The 15,000-nt window shown below is 43.6% G+C and overlaps 4 protein-coding genes across 4 annotated transcripts in view; 3 read left to right on the top strand and 1 right to left on the bottom strand.

Moving 5' to 3' along the window:
• Positions 1–4,988, top strand: part of LOC134184035 (protein sidekick-2-like) — a 9,026-nt gene extending 4,038 nt beyond the window's left edge. Inside the window, exons 10-25 of the mRNA XM_062651638.1 lie at positions 1–43; positions 245–550; positions 625–939; positions 995–1,062; positions 1,151–1,376; positions 1,443–1,745; positions 1,811–2,104; positions 2,171–2,467; positions 2,548–2,782; positions 2,856–2,965; positions 3,025–3,357; positions 3,440–3,790; positions 3,847–4,152; positions 4,221–4,340; positions 4,409–4,565; positions 4,630–4,988. The exon at positions 1–43 is cut by the window's left edge and continues 308 nt beyond it. Of these exons, the coding sequence (XP_062507622.1) occupies positions 1–43; positions 245–550; positions 625–939; positions 995–1,062; positions 1,151–1,376; positions 1,443–1,745; positions 1,811–2,104; positions 2,171–2,467; positions 2,548–2,782; positions 2,856–2,965; positions 3,025–3,357; positions 3,440–3,790; positions 3,847–4,152; positions 4,221–4,340; positions 4,409–4,565; positions 4,630–4,828 (3,663 nt within the window). The 3' untranslated portion in view covers positions 4,829–4,988. The remainder of the gene's footprint in view (positions 44–244; positions 551–624; positions 940–994; positions 1,063–1,150; positions 1,377–1,442; positions 1,746–1,810; positions 2,105–2,170; positions 2,468–2,547; positions 2,783–2,855; positions 2,966–3,024; positions 3,358–3,439; positions 3,791–3,846; positions 4,153–4,220; positions 4,341–4,408; positions 4,566–4,629) is intronic.
• A 122-nt stretch (positions 4,989–5,110) lies between these two features.
• LOC134183963 (nucleolar protein 8-like) lies at positions 5,111–6,468 on the top strand. The gene has a single exon (XM_062651556.1). The coding sequence runs from the start codon at positions 5,114–5,116 to the stop codon at positions 6,422–6,424; it is 1,311 nt and encodes a 436-aa protein (XP_062507540.1). The 5' UTR covers positions 5,111–5,113; the 3' UTR covers positions 6,425–6,468.
• A 235-nt stretch (positions 6,469–6,703) lies between these two features.
• On the bottom strand, positions 6,704–7,744 carry LOC134183965 (bridging integrator 3-like). Its single transcript, XM_062651559.1, has one exon. It carries the CDS (start codon positions 7,656–7,658, stop codon positions 6,903–6,905), a length of 756 nt encoding a protein of 251 aa, XP_062507543.1. The 5' UTR covers positions 7,659–7,744; the 3' UTR covers positions 6,704–6,902.
• A 93-nt stretch (positions 7,745–7,837) lies between these two features.
• LOC134183959 (hepatocyte growth factor-regulated tyrosine kinase substrate-like) overlaps positions 7,838–15,000 on the top strand; it is a 7,221-nt gene continuing 58 nt past the window's right edge. Inside the window, exons 1-15 of the mRNA XM_062651552.1 lie at positions 7,838–7,945; positions 8,022–8,115; positions 8,171–8,246; positions 8,322–8,414; positions 8,491–8,614; positions 10,998–11,050; positions 11,113–11,190; positions 11,330–11,457; positions 11,819–12,029; positions 12,758–12,835; positions 12,895–12,945; positions 13,005–13,172; positions 13,282–13,404; positions 13,458–13,530; positions 13,760–15,000. The exon at positions 13,760–15,000 is cut by the window's right edge and continues 58 nt beyond it. Of these exons, the coding sequence (XP_062507536.1) occupies positions 7,915–7,945; positions 8,022–8,115; positions 8,171–8,246; positions 8,322–8,414; positions 8,491–8,614; positions 10,998–11,050; positions 11,113–11,190; positions 11,330–11,457; positions 11,819–12,029; positions 12,758–12,835; positions 12,895–12,945; positions 13,005–13,172; positions 13,282–13,404; positions 13,458–13,530; positions 13,760–14,904 (2,526 nt within the window). The 5' untranslated portion in view covers positions 7,838–7,914 and the 3' untranslated portion in view covers positions 14,905–15,000. The remainder of the gene's footprint in view (positions 7,946–8,021; positions 8,116–8,170; positions 8,247–8,321; positions 8,415–8,490; positions 8,615–10,997; positions 11,051–11,112; positions 11,191–11,329; positions 11,458–11,818; positions 12,030–12,757; positions 12,836–12,894; positions 12,946–13,004; positions 13,173–13,281; positions 13,405–13,457; positions 13,531–13,759) is intronic.

Raw genomic sequence — 15,000 nt, forward strand, 5'->3', positions numbered from 1 at the left:
AGAGCAGGCAACACTAGCTCGACATTCACCCTTTTACTGCAAGGTAAATCAATAGCACGCCGTAACACTTATGACTTACAACTGTGCGTGTGTACGTGCGTGCGTGCGTGTGTGTGTGTGTGTGTGTGTGTGTGTGTGTGTGTGTGTGTGTGTGTGTGTGTGTGTGTGTGTGTGTGGTGTTTCCATCTTTAGGGCGGATATGTGTTATATATATATATATGATTTACCGTTGCTTGCATTTTAGTTCCGCCTACTGATCCAATCCTAAAAACAGTACATGTACTGAACGGTACTAGCGTGCTCGTCTCGTGGCAAGCATCCGTCTTCAACGGTTACAGTCTGATCACCGGGTACAGTGTCGAGTACAGAGATCGGGCGGTGGGGATATGGGTGCTGGCCAGCAATGGAAACGTTGCCGCATCGGTCAACGCGTTCGTCGTGATCGACTTGCATCCGTTTACTCATTACGAGTTTCGAGTGCGAGCGAGAAATAAGATTGGATTTGGAAAGTACAGCGTGCCGAGCACAACAGTGGAAACGATGCAGACAGGTTAGTATCACAATGGGATGTTGATGTTGTAGATAAAACGTTTTAGAAACAAATCGATTTATTGCTTTCTATAGCACCTACCACACCACAAGCAGTCACTGTGGTAGCTCTGAGTGCCTCCTCCATAAAGGTGTCGTGGTTAGAGCCTCGACCAGCTAATGGTCTCATCACTGGCTACAGACTCACTTATGTCGACGAAAGTTTTCCGATTATTGGTCTCGTTTCTTCACCGATTTACTTTAATGGATCGGTCCATAGCGTTGTTATCGACGGACTGAAACCGTACAGAAAATATAGTGTCGTTGTACAAGCTAAAACTGAGGAACCACCCGGTCACTCACTCTGGGGTGTCGTGTCAACACACACGTATGTCGTTACCATGTCGGCAAGTGAGTGACACATTTTTTGTTTATTTTATTTTAGAGTGACGATAGTTTGTTTTAGAACCGTCTATTCCACCGACTGACGTGATTGCAACGTCAGGAACAACTAGCATCTCACTATCATGGCAGGTCATTACACTTTACTATTTGAGACTCGGTATATGTCCTTTGTCATATATTGAGTGCTAATTGCTCTTTGTTTTATTGTATTGTTTAGCCTCCTAGAGCTGAAGAAGTCAACGGTATCGTTTTAGGATATAGAATTCAATATGTCACTTCTAAACCTGCTACCACCCACAGTATTGTGGTGGACAACAGCACATTTACATTCAATTTGACGGTTCTTGCTCCTCACACTGTCTATACCATTACCGTCTATCTGATTAATCCCTCTGGTGAAAGCCCGGCAAGCGACGACGTGATCGTCAAGACTGGAGAAGCTCGTGAGTTTCTTATTTTATCAGTCTTTGTAATATGAAAACGTTTCGCTATTGTCGTGTTGCCTGTAGCACCTCTTTCGGCTCCCTACAACATCTCAGTGCGATCTCTGTCATCCACGAGCATTGAAGTGACGTGGTCGACTCTGTTGTCTCATCACGTTCCAGGCATACTAGATGGATTTGACATTTACTACACAGATGAGCAGGGACACGAATATCATCAGAAGGTGAACGGCTCCTACACGACAAGTGCTGTCATCACAAATCTCCACATCTTCTCGACTTACTCTATTTCTATGGCGGCGAGAACAGGCGGTGGAATCGGACCGAGAGGACCATCTTTCCCGATTGTTGTCACAACAATGGAGGACAGTATGTAACAACTCGATAAATACTGTTTTTCATTTTTCTGTACATGTAAGCGTGTTTTCTGGCAGAGCCCAGTGCTCCTACGGCCGGGAGTGGCATAACTGTGACGACCATATCGTCTACTAGTGTACGAGTAAGATGGGGAACACCAGACATTTCTAATGGAATCATCGTCGGTTACGTCGTCTTCTATTGGAATCAGACGTTCAGTGGCAACATCACCATATCGAACAGTTCACTTCATCAGTGGATTATCACAGATTTAAATGAGTTTACAGACTACAACGTGGCGGTGGCAGCGGTGACAGGAGGAGGGATAGGTAATCTCACAGTCGCGCGAGTATCTAAAACCTTTCAAGCAGGTAAGGAACATTACCTAATACGAGATGCAGCAAATTCTAAAGTTTCTACTTGATGTCTACTTGTAGCTCCAGCTAGACCACCGCTAGTCGGTTCTGTTACCGAAATTTTCTCTGAACATGTGGTCGTGTCTTGGCAGCCACCGTCGTCTACTTCCGTTAATGGAATAATAACAACATATGAAGTGCGATACAACTCATCACAATTTGGCGTGTTCGAAAAATATTTGAATGTGAGCGCCGACATCAATCACATCACTCTGTCGAGCCTAGAAGAGTACGTATTGTATGATATACAAGTGCGAGCATATACTCAAGTCGGACCGGGACCATTCAGCGCACCGATACACATTAGAACTCTGGCAGGTAAGACACGATGGTGCATGATAGTACGTGCTCACGCACGCACACAACATGCTGTATTATGGTGTCCGTGCGTGTTTTAGCTCCCAGTGATCCACCGACAATTGTGACGAGTCAGACGAGTTCGTCTAGTTCGGTATATTTGAGATGGCAGCCACCGTCTCCTTATGCCTTCAACGGTATTTTTCTGCGATATGAAGTCGCTTACTGGGAACCGTCACCGGAAGGTTCGGGCGGAGTCGGCTCTGCGGCAAACGTAGAAATTGCCGATCCCGGCCCACGTGACGCCACAAGTTTTACTATCGAAGGACTCGAAAAGTATGAAATGTTTTAAATGGATGTAACGAATAGTATTAAAATGACTTTTTCTGTGGTCTGAATTTACGTATAGATTTACTTTCTACGAGATAGAAGTTCGCATTGTGACTGCAGGCAATGTGGAAGGTGAAGAGTTGTACAGTTCTTGGTCGAGTGCGGTCACATTGCGGACAGCAGAAGATTGTAAGCTTTCGTATCTATATTTATAGATGTCGTTATGTTAGTCATGATGTACTTTGCAGTACCAGGAGCTCCCAAAAACTTTACTCTACTCTCCATATCTGCTCGTAGTGCCATCGTAACTTGGAAGGAACCTTTAGAACCAAACGGTATTATTGTTGGTTACATCGTCTTCGTCATATCAGCCAACTACAAACTGGCACAACCCGTGGAAGACTCTTTTTCACCTCACGTTTCTGTCACGGGAAACGAGACGTTCTATTTACCGACAAGCAACCTGTCGCTCCATTTGACAGACCTACACGCCTATTGCGAATATCGGATAAAAATACAAGCGCAGACTTCTATAGGAGCAGGGAGCGAGTCGTGGCTGTTGTTAGAGACACCACAAGACAGTAAGCAATTTGCTTTAATGAATATATATATATATATATATAAAATCTGTATACACATACATACATACATATTGATGTTTAGCTCCATCTGGTCCGGTCAGAAATCTTGCTGCGAGGACCGAGTTCACAGACACTCACACAGCAGCCGTCAACGTGTCCTGGCTCCCTCCTGTGTTGGACGACAGAAACGGTGTCGTGACCGCTTACAAACTCACTTACTCCACTATCGACGGTATCGCACCTTCGACTCTCCGCTACGTTCTGTATAACGATCTCGACTCAAACAATGGTCAAGAAATAGAGCGTAACATTATTATCACGAAGCTGGACGGTCACCGTCAATACGACATTATTGTATCGGCATGTATTGATGTCGACGACGGCAAGGTTTGTGGACCAGAATCGTCAGTTAGTATTTACACACTCGAAACAAGTAAAGTATTTGTTCATAAATATTTACATTTAATACTTTAATGCGTTTTTCTTCAGTTCCTATTGCCGGACCAAGGACGGTCGACGTGGTTGCACTGTCTCTGTCGATGGTACTTATAAACTGGACGGTACCGATCGAAGATGACGTAAACGGAGTTCTAACCGGTTACACTGTCTACTTGCGTTACTTCAAGGACGACGACGGTCGAGTGCTGGTGACAGAGGAGCACGTTGTACCTGCTAATGCGACTTCTTCTCTTATCACTGGATTGGACAATACACGAGACTATACGATAAGCATAACGGCATCGACTACTATCGGAGAAGGCTCCGTCTCGAGTTTGCCTTCAAAATTCACAACAAGTTAACATGATTACGTGTTTACTAACGTTTGTTATACGTGAAAGATATATGGTACGTATGTATTGCAGATGTTCGTCAGTGTAACGAGTCCAAGTCGTGTACTGAACAGGAGGAGTGTCACCGGTCGGTCAACGGTTACGATGTCTGTCTTTGTCCGGAGTCATCCAGCAATGCGGGTTGCCTTGTCGGTAGGTGAATAGAAACGCCTTTACTGTTTTTGTAAATTCGGACTAATGTTTGTTTATCATTATTGCAGCACCGAAAGAGATTTTTAAAAAGGAATCGACGAGCAGCAATAATAGTTCTCTTATCATTTACATTAGTGCCGGTGTCGGTGGTTTGGTGTTATTAATTTTGTTAGTCGCACTCATCGCAGGTTGTTACATTAAAAGACGTGATTCTCACAGTGGAGGGTCGGATAAATTTATTTTTAAATTGTTTGTATAATTTCGTCTATATGTTGGTATTTTGTTTTAGTTTTGCACCGGACGATGAAGATCACGATAAAGATTACGGCGAGCTGCCTCCAACTAGTGAACCGTTGTCTACTATGCCTGGATTTGGAGCGTCTACCATGATGGGTAAGCTTTCCGGAGGACACTTTGGCATTTCGAATCCTGTCTACGAACAGTTTATGGATGACGAGGGGGATGCCGTCGAAGAAGCAGGACTCTAGTTAGCCAGTTGGGTTTTTACGTGTTGTATTTGTCTCTAGCTATTTACAGCTGTCTCAACTATTGAGTCACAATGACACTGCAGATGTTGTCAAACTGTCTTGTCTATTTGCAAGTGCGTTAGTCAATATTAGTTAGAACGTTGTCAAAAAAATTATTGCAAGCGCGTCTCTTTAGCTAATTAGCTAGAGTAAAAAACGATACTGTGCGCGCGCGGTAGGTGCATGTGCATGCGCGCGCTTGGTACAGGCGCGAGGGCTACGATCAACTTGGGACTACGAGGTTTCATGATGGCAGAAAATAAGAGAAATCTAAAGAAGCAAAGGTCTGAGCAGAGAAGACTTCTTGCAGTAGAAGAAACGAGGAAAAGATTTAAACACAGACTCAAAAGCTTTGTTTCTACGTGTAAGGGAAGTCACATTGTGTTTGAAAGCGATTCTGATGTCGATTCCCCACACATGTCCGTGTACAGTGATCATGAACGTTTTCAGCAGCAGAGACATACGGAAAAAAAGAATGAAGACGTAGAGAAAGTTTTGATGAGTGAGAAGAGGCTAGATAGAACACACACATACAAGATTACGGGAAAAGTAGCTGATGAATGGTTGGGATTTGGTAATAATAATGATAACGATAATGATAATGAGAGTTCAACAAGCAGTACTAGTGATGGTAGGAGCAGTGGAGATGATGACCTCATTCCCATTAGACCACAGTTTGAGGGCAAACGTGGAGAGAAGTTAATGAAGCTGCAGCAACGAGTCGGTCAAGACAGACGGTTTGAAGTGACTCGAGCATTTCTTGACGAGAGTGAGAGTGAAAATGAAGATAAATTTGAGAGTGATGATCGTGATGAGTATGAGAGAGAGAAGAACATGTCATTAGCAGTGCTGCATTCGGTAGTGGGAAGTAGTAAAGCTTGTTTGGCAAAGAGCAAGAGCAATAAGCAAGCAATATCAATGAAACGATTTGACCCACGAGATGATAAATGTGCTGAATTGGAAGTCAAACACCAAACCATATCTGAAACAGAAGACTCACAGGCAGTCAGACAACCAGACACAAGACAAGTAGTTACAAACTGCCCTCTTGTATCAACAGAAAGGTTTTTCCAAGTAAACAGTGATTTACAGTTTTCTGGTGACACAGGGAGCCATAAGTTTTCTTTCTTGGAAACGCTGAAAAAATCAACAGGAAATTTTGAGACCGATGCTGTCAATATGACTCTTGATCGAGAGAAATCATCAATGAATGCGAGGAGAGTAATGAAGCAGCAGGTTAGCAGTAGTGATGAAGAAAGTGAAATAAACGACGACCACCAAGCAGTGCTAGAAGACGAAGCACATGAAATTATGGATAAGAATGATAGTGATGTCAATGCTGATGAAGGTTTCTTTTTCTCATTTGATTCTATTGGTGATTTTAGAGGCAGATTGGCCAGTGGTGTGATACAGTTCATGAGGACAAAGTCCATAGAAGAAATAGAGAGTATGTGGAAACTAAATAGGAAGACATTAACACAGGATTACAAAAAGAAAAGAAAAGATGCTTTACGCAGGATTAGAAAGTCAAATCACCATCAGTCTACGAATAAATAAGACAGTATTTTCCACCTAGTTTTGTATATTACAAGAATCACTGTATCAAAGTATGGTGCTCACTGACATTCATGCAATGTTGCTGCTATCATATGCTACAGCTGCAGCAGATATTTCATTGACTTAATCGATTTCTTGTGATATGGACAGACTGTGCAGTTTTATTCAACAACTTTAGAAATATGTCTACTGACACTGATACCGTTTTCAACAACTTACAAAAATGACTATTATCAGTGATGTGTATTGTGACACATTCCGTGGTCAGATGTCAGACACTACTCCCATACAATGTATACGGACAGTAAACATAATGATATAATAATTATATCAACACATTTGTATCTACACCGAGTCAATACGATAAATACTAAAATCAGCAGGTCTGGATCAAGACCACCAACTAACTAAAATATAGTCTCCAGTAGATTTCAAAGCAATGTCTCTGCGCAAGTATAAAACTAATAACAAAACATTTCTAATTGCTTGCAACTATAGACAATGCCTTTATTGCACCCAACTGCTGTTGAATACGTTTCTCTACTGCATCATCACTCATGTCTTCATCATCACTATGCATTTTCTCTTCTAAATCATTCAGCAGACAATAACACTGTTGATAATATTGCATTTCACTTTTAATAAGAGCCTCAAAGCAAGGCTCAAAATAGTCTATCCTTCTTTCATACAGAAATGGTATTTCCTGGGTAAGCTGTGAGTTGATTCGCTCAAATTCCGGTTTGCATCTTGCCAACTCACGTTGAGTTGATTCCAATTTCGACGTCTGTTGAGGCGATTTCTCTTTCAATTTGTCCACTTTTGCCTGCAGCTTTTCACATTCGGCCATCTTCTGGTCTCGTTTGCGAACTGCCCTGTCCACACTCGGACATACCTGTGAGAATTTCTTCATCGGCTCAATGACTGTCTTTTGTTCGTGGCTGTGCAACTGAGCAGCCAATTTTGACATCTCTGTCATTGTGTCTCTAAAATCCTCAGCCGTTTCTTTCAAGTCCGTCTGTTCCACCACTGAACTATTGGCCAGATCGTTTCCCAGTTTCTGAGCAGCTTTACAAGCCGATGAGATTGCCTCTGTGCATCTTTTCGTGTCTTTATAAACTCTCTTACTCAGACCTTCTACTTGACGGAATTTCGTCACTGAACGGTCAAACTCTGTATCACCCGTTCGCGTGTTTGCACGACGACCTCCAATCAATTTCTTCATAAGACCAGCCATCAAGCACGTCGAGCCAACTTGGGGCCCTCTCTTCACTATAGATACAGTAGTACAGAACTCACTCAATCGTTGCACTATACACACGCCCTAAGTACTTTGTATGCGCATGCGTCAACTATGAGAATACCTATTAATAGTGGTTTAGTCTGACCGACGTCATTCTGCATGACTGCATGACGTCGTTTCTGACGGGTTATTGTGTACTCATCGGGTGAGCTCACAACTGAGGAAGTCTCTGCGTTGGTTTCTGACTAGAATGTCGAAGGCAGAATTTGACAAACTTTTAAGTAAATTTTAGTCGTAATGTTTTGTAGAGCGGGGCTCCTTTCGAGGGGTGTGATCGTATGTCATTCTTTCTTTCAGCTCAGTCGACCAGTCCTAACAATCTAGAACCAGACTGGGGCAGTATCATGAGCCTCTGCGATGTACTGAAGCGGAGAGACAAGAACTCTATTGCGTATGTATCCCCAAATCGGTGAAAACCAAAACACAAGTGACCGTCTCTTTCACAGAACGAAAAGCGCTGTTGCTGCCATCAAACAAAAGATCCTAGACAAGAACCAGATAGTCTCACTGAACGGCTTGCTGGTTAGTGAAAGCAGATTTCGAATGTGTTGATAGAAAGTTGAGCAAGCGAGTGCACGTGGTGTGTCCTGCCTGAAGGTTTTAGAGGCTTGTATGAAGAACTGCGGATCAAGAATGCACCAGGAAGTATGCGAGAGGAATTTCCTGAATGAACTGCGTGACCTGGCGAGGGTAGACTGTACTGCTTGTCTCTGTTGCTCTTGTGTTTGGTGACTTTGTGTTTTGGTGTGTCCTTGTGTGTGTGAAGGGTAATTGCTCGTCGTCGGTCAAGGACAAAATTGTTGAACTTATTGGCATGTGGAATCATGCTCTGGGGTCTGACTCTCAATATCGAGCTATTTTCGACACGCACAATATTATGAAAGTGGAAGGTCAGAGTTGGAGTTAATTATTTGATTATGGATGTTTTGTGTTGTGGACTTGTTGTGTGGTACACACGCGCGTGCGCGCACACACACACACACACGCACACACACACGCACACACACACACACACACGTCAGTCAGTGTTCGAAATTGCAGTCGCCAATTTGCCAATGGCGACCAAAACTTTCCACTGGCGACTGCATGTTTCAAATCTAGTCGCCAGCTTTGGTAAAATCTGCTGTGTCTGTGGCGCTAAGGGGCTTGCAGTCTCTGGAGAGTCAAATTGCGCTTGTGTAGCTAATTAGCTAATCTTGTTACTGTTGAGTGGCAATTTTTTACACTGTGTTGTAACGTGACACTCTGTAGTAGGCAGAATGTATTCAAAACATTTGTATCATGCAGGTTGGATTAGTGTGACCACATCTCATTACTAAGGCTGTGTCTCCACTTGTTGCTCTTTCAACATGTTTAACGTTAAACACGTTTAGACTCTAAACATGTTTAGTACACAGCGTCTCCACTTGTCCATTTATTCTGGGCTATTAAAAGAATTATCCGGGACTTTGTTGTATTGTGCGAATTTGTTTCTTGTGCACCAGACAGTCGGAGATCGTCTTCTGGTCGTCTGAAGAACCATCAGAGACACGAGTCTCTGTCTTTGCTGAAATCGTTCTCTCCTGACCCTCTGCATCAGTCTACGCACTCTCTGACATTGCCTAGTTCTGTCTTCTTCCAATAGTCTCCAAAGATACAGAAAGAACAGCGCGAACGAACTAACATCCATCGTTGTAGAACGCGCATTTCTATCACGTGACCGTTAAACCTAAACCGCTTTCGTTAGACTGCCTCTTAATCATGTTAGCAAAAGCTGTTTAGGTTTACAGTTAAATAGGTTTAACGCTAGTGGAGACGCCATTATTCTTAAACATGTTTAGATTTAAACAGGTTGTAAACATGTTTAAACCCTAGTGGAGACGCGCCCTAACTTCCGCGACTTCATGTTTGAGGAATAGAGAGAGAGAGACGCGTGTGTGCTGTACAAGTGTATGTGTTGCTACGATCTACAGCACAACACAGCTGGTAGCAGCACACTTGTAGGTGTGTTCACACTATGGTTTCAGATTCCAACCCTGTTACATGTTGCACCTGCTCCAAGGAATGCTGGTTTGCAGTAGGGAAGTTGGTTTGCGGTTACTTGAGTTTGGTTTAGAGTTTGGAGCTATGAAAACATTCCAGCTGTTTAGCACGTAGTAACAAGAGTAGCATTGTGCAAGAAACAGGGCGTCAACAGCACGAGATTAACAGCACGAATCTCGTGCGTGCAAGATGACAGAGGAAGTTGTCTTCATCACTATCGCAGTGATACCACAGCGTACCGAATTGTTGTGTCGTCCATCATGAGGGAGTATGCTAACTATTGTCAGACCCTGTGTGTAGAGATTTCTGCTAAAATAGTAGCGTGCTATGTTACAAACCAGGTAGTCAAATCCAGTCCAGTATTTGTACTGTATGCTGATATATCTACTTGTATTACGCAAATCAAATCATATCACACCATGGTTTTGCAAACCATATGATACGCCTTTCATCAAAACAGCATTAGGAGATAAACGGTAAACGCAATTACACTATACGTCTAATTAGTTAAATGGTTAGTGAAAAAAACAATCAGATTCGGTCTAGAACTAGAGGACAACTGCACGCCAAATTCAACGTAAGATTTACACCTCCTCACACATCTACTTTGAATGCTGATAATGAACGGTAATTCAATCCAGCCAATCTATGGTTGTAAATACTACTTTATAGAATAATTAGTTCTCTAAAAGTTGCATTGCTCTCTGGTCCATGTTGCCATTGGTGTTGTTATTAGTTATACCAGTTGCTGAAGATAATTTTAGTTTAACAAGTCAACAGAGTTGCTTTAATTAATGCTTGAGTGCGAAAATTATAATTGTTTGTAAAATAATTTGTCCTGTGCATAAACCTTGTGATAGGGAGCAAGAAACATAGACGGTCTGGTGTCCAAGGCGGTTGTGACCACGCCCACTTGTTACACTGGCAACTAGTGAATTTCGGGAATTTCGAACACTGCTCGTGCACACACGCACGCACTTGCACACACAGACACACACACACATACACACACGCGGACAGACAGATGGACACACACACACCACACACACACACACACACACACACACACACACACACACACGGAGACACACACACAAACAAACAAACACACACACAACATTTTACAAATTAGTCTTAATAGGATGATTAATTTTTAAGGTGTTGACGATATAAATTATTTGTATTAGGAAATTCAGTTGAAACTATGCAGCCTCAGTGTTTATAGTGTTTCTTGGCCTTGTGTTTCAACAGGATTTGATTTTCCTCCTGTCACCGAGGGAGAGGCATTTCTAGATGCATCTGCTGTATGGGAATTTGCACATATTTATATCAACTCAGACTGTTGGTAGTCACGTTTATGTCACAGGCTCCTGAATGGGTACCAGACACGGAGGCGTCATCCTGTCACATGTGTCGTACTGCATTTGGGATTTCAACTCGAAAGGTGAATATCTAGTGTGTGTGTGTGTGTGTGTGTGTGTGTGTGTGTGTGTGTGTGAAGGTGTGTTGTGTGTGTGTGTGTGAAGGTGTGTTGTGTGTGTGTGTGTGTGAAGGTGTGTTGTGCTGATTGGTTGTTGTGTCAGCATCATTGCCGAAACTGTGGCCAAGTAGTGTGCAAGCGATGCTCTGGAAAGAAGGCTGTAATACCGAATTTTGGGTATGACGACGAAGTTCGAGTATGCGACATGTGCTATACCAAGTTAACATCCAGGTTATCATTATCCTTCTAATTTCTAATTTACACACCAATTTTGTTTATTTTGTGTATTGTGCGTCTTTGTGTGTGTGTGTGTGTGTGTGTGTGTGTGTGTGTGTGTGTGTGTGTGTGTGTGTGTGTGTGCACTTTTACTATATTGATAGTTGGTATGACATGTACAATAAACAATATTTTGGCAATTTACTGAATTAATTAATTAATTAATTGATTACCATTGATTGAAAATTCTTACACAAATCAGCTTAACTAAATAGACACGTGATGTTGTTACATACCCAATTGGTTTGTATGGTGTGATTGACATCAACATGTGTGCATTCAATACCATAATATAATGTCATCGTGTGTGTAACAGTATTAGATCAAGTGCTGGCCCTACATCTCATGATGGCGGTGGAGACGAGCTCCCACAGGAATATTTGAACAGCTCATTATTTCGTGAGGCTCAAGCTCCACCGAAACGCAGCAACGAAGACGACAAGAAACAACAAGAAGAAGATGAGCTACAGATGGCTCTGGCCCTGTCTCTGTCTGAAGAGGAAGCCGCTAAACAAAAACAGAAGGAGGTATGTGGTTCCATTTTTAGACGTTTTAATTTTAAAAATTGTTTATGTAACTACATATGTGTCAGGTTGACATCGTTGAATATACACTGTATGTACATGTACTATATTTTATTAGATAGTTAAATATTTTTGATATCAATATGACAGTTGACGTAGCGCACACACACACACACGTGTACACACACACACACACACACACACACACACACACACACACACACACACACACACACACACACACACACACACATGACAGACACAGACAGACTGTGAGACAGACAGACAGACAGACATACATACAGACAGACAGATGGACACAAAGAGACACACACACACACACACGCGCGCGCGCGCGCGCGGACGGACGGACGGATGGACGGACACAAAGACAGACAGACAGACACACAACACAGAGAGACAGACAGATACACACAGACAGACAGATGGACACAGACAGCAGATGGACACAGACAGCAGACGGACACAAAGACAGACAGACAGATGGACACAGACAGCAGACAGACACAGAGAGACACACACAAAGAGACAGACACAAAGACAGACAGACAAACATACACAGACATACAGACGGATACATAGGCAGATAAACATACAGACAGACAGACAGACACACACACACACACACCGTATTGTGTTAATAAATTGGTTTATCACTGTTACCATTTTCATCTTGATGGTTAAATTAATATAATTCATTGCATTTTCAGAATTTGTATTCTTACTATGGAACTGCCGTCGGCACGAGTGCTAGTGCTCCACCTCCTTCTGCCGGCTCTTCATTCACTGTAAAACATGTTACACGTTTGTCACTAACATTGACTGTTATACGTCCATGTCTGCTTAGTCTGTATCTGAAGCTAGACCAAGTGCACCACAAGTTGCAACCAATCCCGAGGTGCCACACTCTCATTACATTCGGAAATGTTGTCATGAGGTGTGATGTGTGTTTTTCAGTATTCTCGGTATGAAGATCGTGCGTATTGGGAGAGACGACATGCCGAGCAGCAACAGCAACTGGAAGCCGAGTACGAGATGCCAAACTTTGTGTCACACGCTCCGGCTGCGGCTGCTGCTGTAAACCCGTCATCACCGGAAGCGAGAGACGTGGGAGTAGTGGAAGAGGTGTGACTACTGGCTTGTGTGTGTGTGTGTGTGTGTGTGTGTGTGTGTGTGTGTGTGTGTGTGTGTGTGTGTGTCAATAATAATTATTGAAGTCTGCTTGTGTTTCTAGGTTGAAAGTGGTGATTATCAGACTTTGATCGATAGCTTTAATCGAACTGTTGGCTTGTTTACCACCCGAATGCAGCAAGTGTCTGCGTCTGGTAGAAGCATAGCATTAGACTCATCTGTACAGGTACGGGCGTCTTGAGATGCTTGTGTGTCCGGTCTAATAGAGTTGTGTTTCAGACTTTGTTTCATTCTCTAAATGCGATGCACCCACAGCTTCTGTCGCAGATCGAACAGCAAGGGCAGTCAAAGGGTATGCACGCACACACACACACACACACACACACACACACACACACACACACACACACACACACACACACACACACACACACACACACACACACCTTGACACACACACACACCTTGACACACACATACACCTTGACACACACACACCTTGACACACACATACACCTTGACACACACACACACACACATGCACGCGCTCACACACCACTGATTTACATTTGTCAATCTAGATTATTATGAGGGTCTAGAGAAGAAGCTGCATAGTGTGAAAGAGGCACGTACATCATTGAACAAAATGCGAAGGGAGAACCGCGAGAAACAGCAACAACTCGAGAAAGAACGCATAGACCTCGAACGCCTTCAGTTGCAGCAGAAAATAGAACTACTACGTCAACAGAGAAAAGAGGAGGAAGACCATCAAGAGATGCTGAGGCAGAAGAGACAGAAAGAAATCGAAGACCGGGCGAGAGCACACGAGGACGAAACACAGAGACGCCTCCTACAGCATCAGCAGAGGCAGATGGAGTTACATCTAAGCGTCCAGGCCGAGCAGCAAGTTAAGTTGAGACAATACGGAATTGAGAGTAACGAGATGCCGGCATATGGTCAAGAATTCATTCCAAATGCTGGACATCTTCAGTCCCAGCCTCATCAGCTCTACAGTCTGCCGCCACAGTCGACGCCTCAGTATCAATTTCAATATGCACCCGAGCAGAGAGGCTCGTATTATAGCCAATCGATGGGACAGCCAGAGACTCAGACGTCGACTCTTTCGTCTATGGAGCCGTTGCAGACGTACGGTCCTGCTGTGGTCACAGAGTTCGCTCCCGTGGGTGGTGGCATGTCTCAGCTCAGACAAGAAGCATCGAACATGCAGTCATCACAACTGGCCACACATCCACAATTGTATGGCAATCAACCATCAATGCATGTCCTGCCACCACCGGCCGTTCATTCTCAGGTTGTGAATCACCAACAGTCTGTGCAGCCTCCGTTTCAGCCGGGAAATCTCGTTTCGCAACAATTCTCTCATCAGTTGCCGCCGTCCAGTAGCTATGCCTCCTCCCAGGCGGCTCCAGTGCAGCACTACACAGAGGATACGACTCGGTCGTTACAGCCTGCGACGTATTCGTTTGTTGTTCCCGGTCAGAGTCCACCGATGCAACGAAGACCGGTTGAAGATCAACAGCAGCCGATGTCTTACATGTCTGGGTACAGTCTCTTGCCGGCTGATGTTGTTCAGGATCATGCTCCTCCGATGCAACCGTCGCTGTATCAACCGGTGCCGAGTATCTCCAGTCTACAGACGGGACACCAAGGCTACATACCTCCACAACCGACCAAACCGGAAGCACAACTTATTTCGTTTGATTAACTGTAATATAGTGCTAGAAAAATTAGTATGTGTGCATGTGTGTGTGAGTGACTATAGTACAGACTAGACTCGAGTGTGCAATTGTGTTGTACTCTA

Source organism: Corticium candelabrum, chromosome 9 (genome assembly GCF_963422355.1).
Source record: "Corticium candelabrum chromosome 9, ooCorCand1.1, whole genome shotgun sequence".
NCBI lineage: Eukaryota > Metazoa > Porifera > Homoscleromorpha > Homosclerophorida > Plakinidae > Corticium > Corticium candelabrum.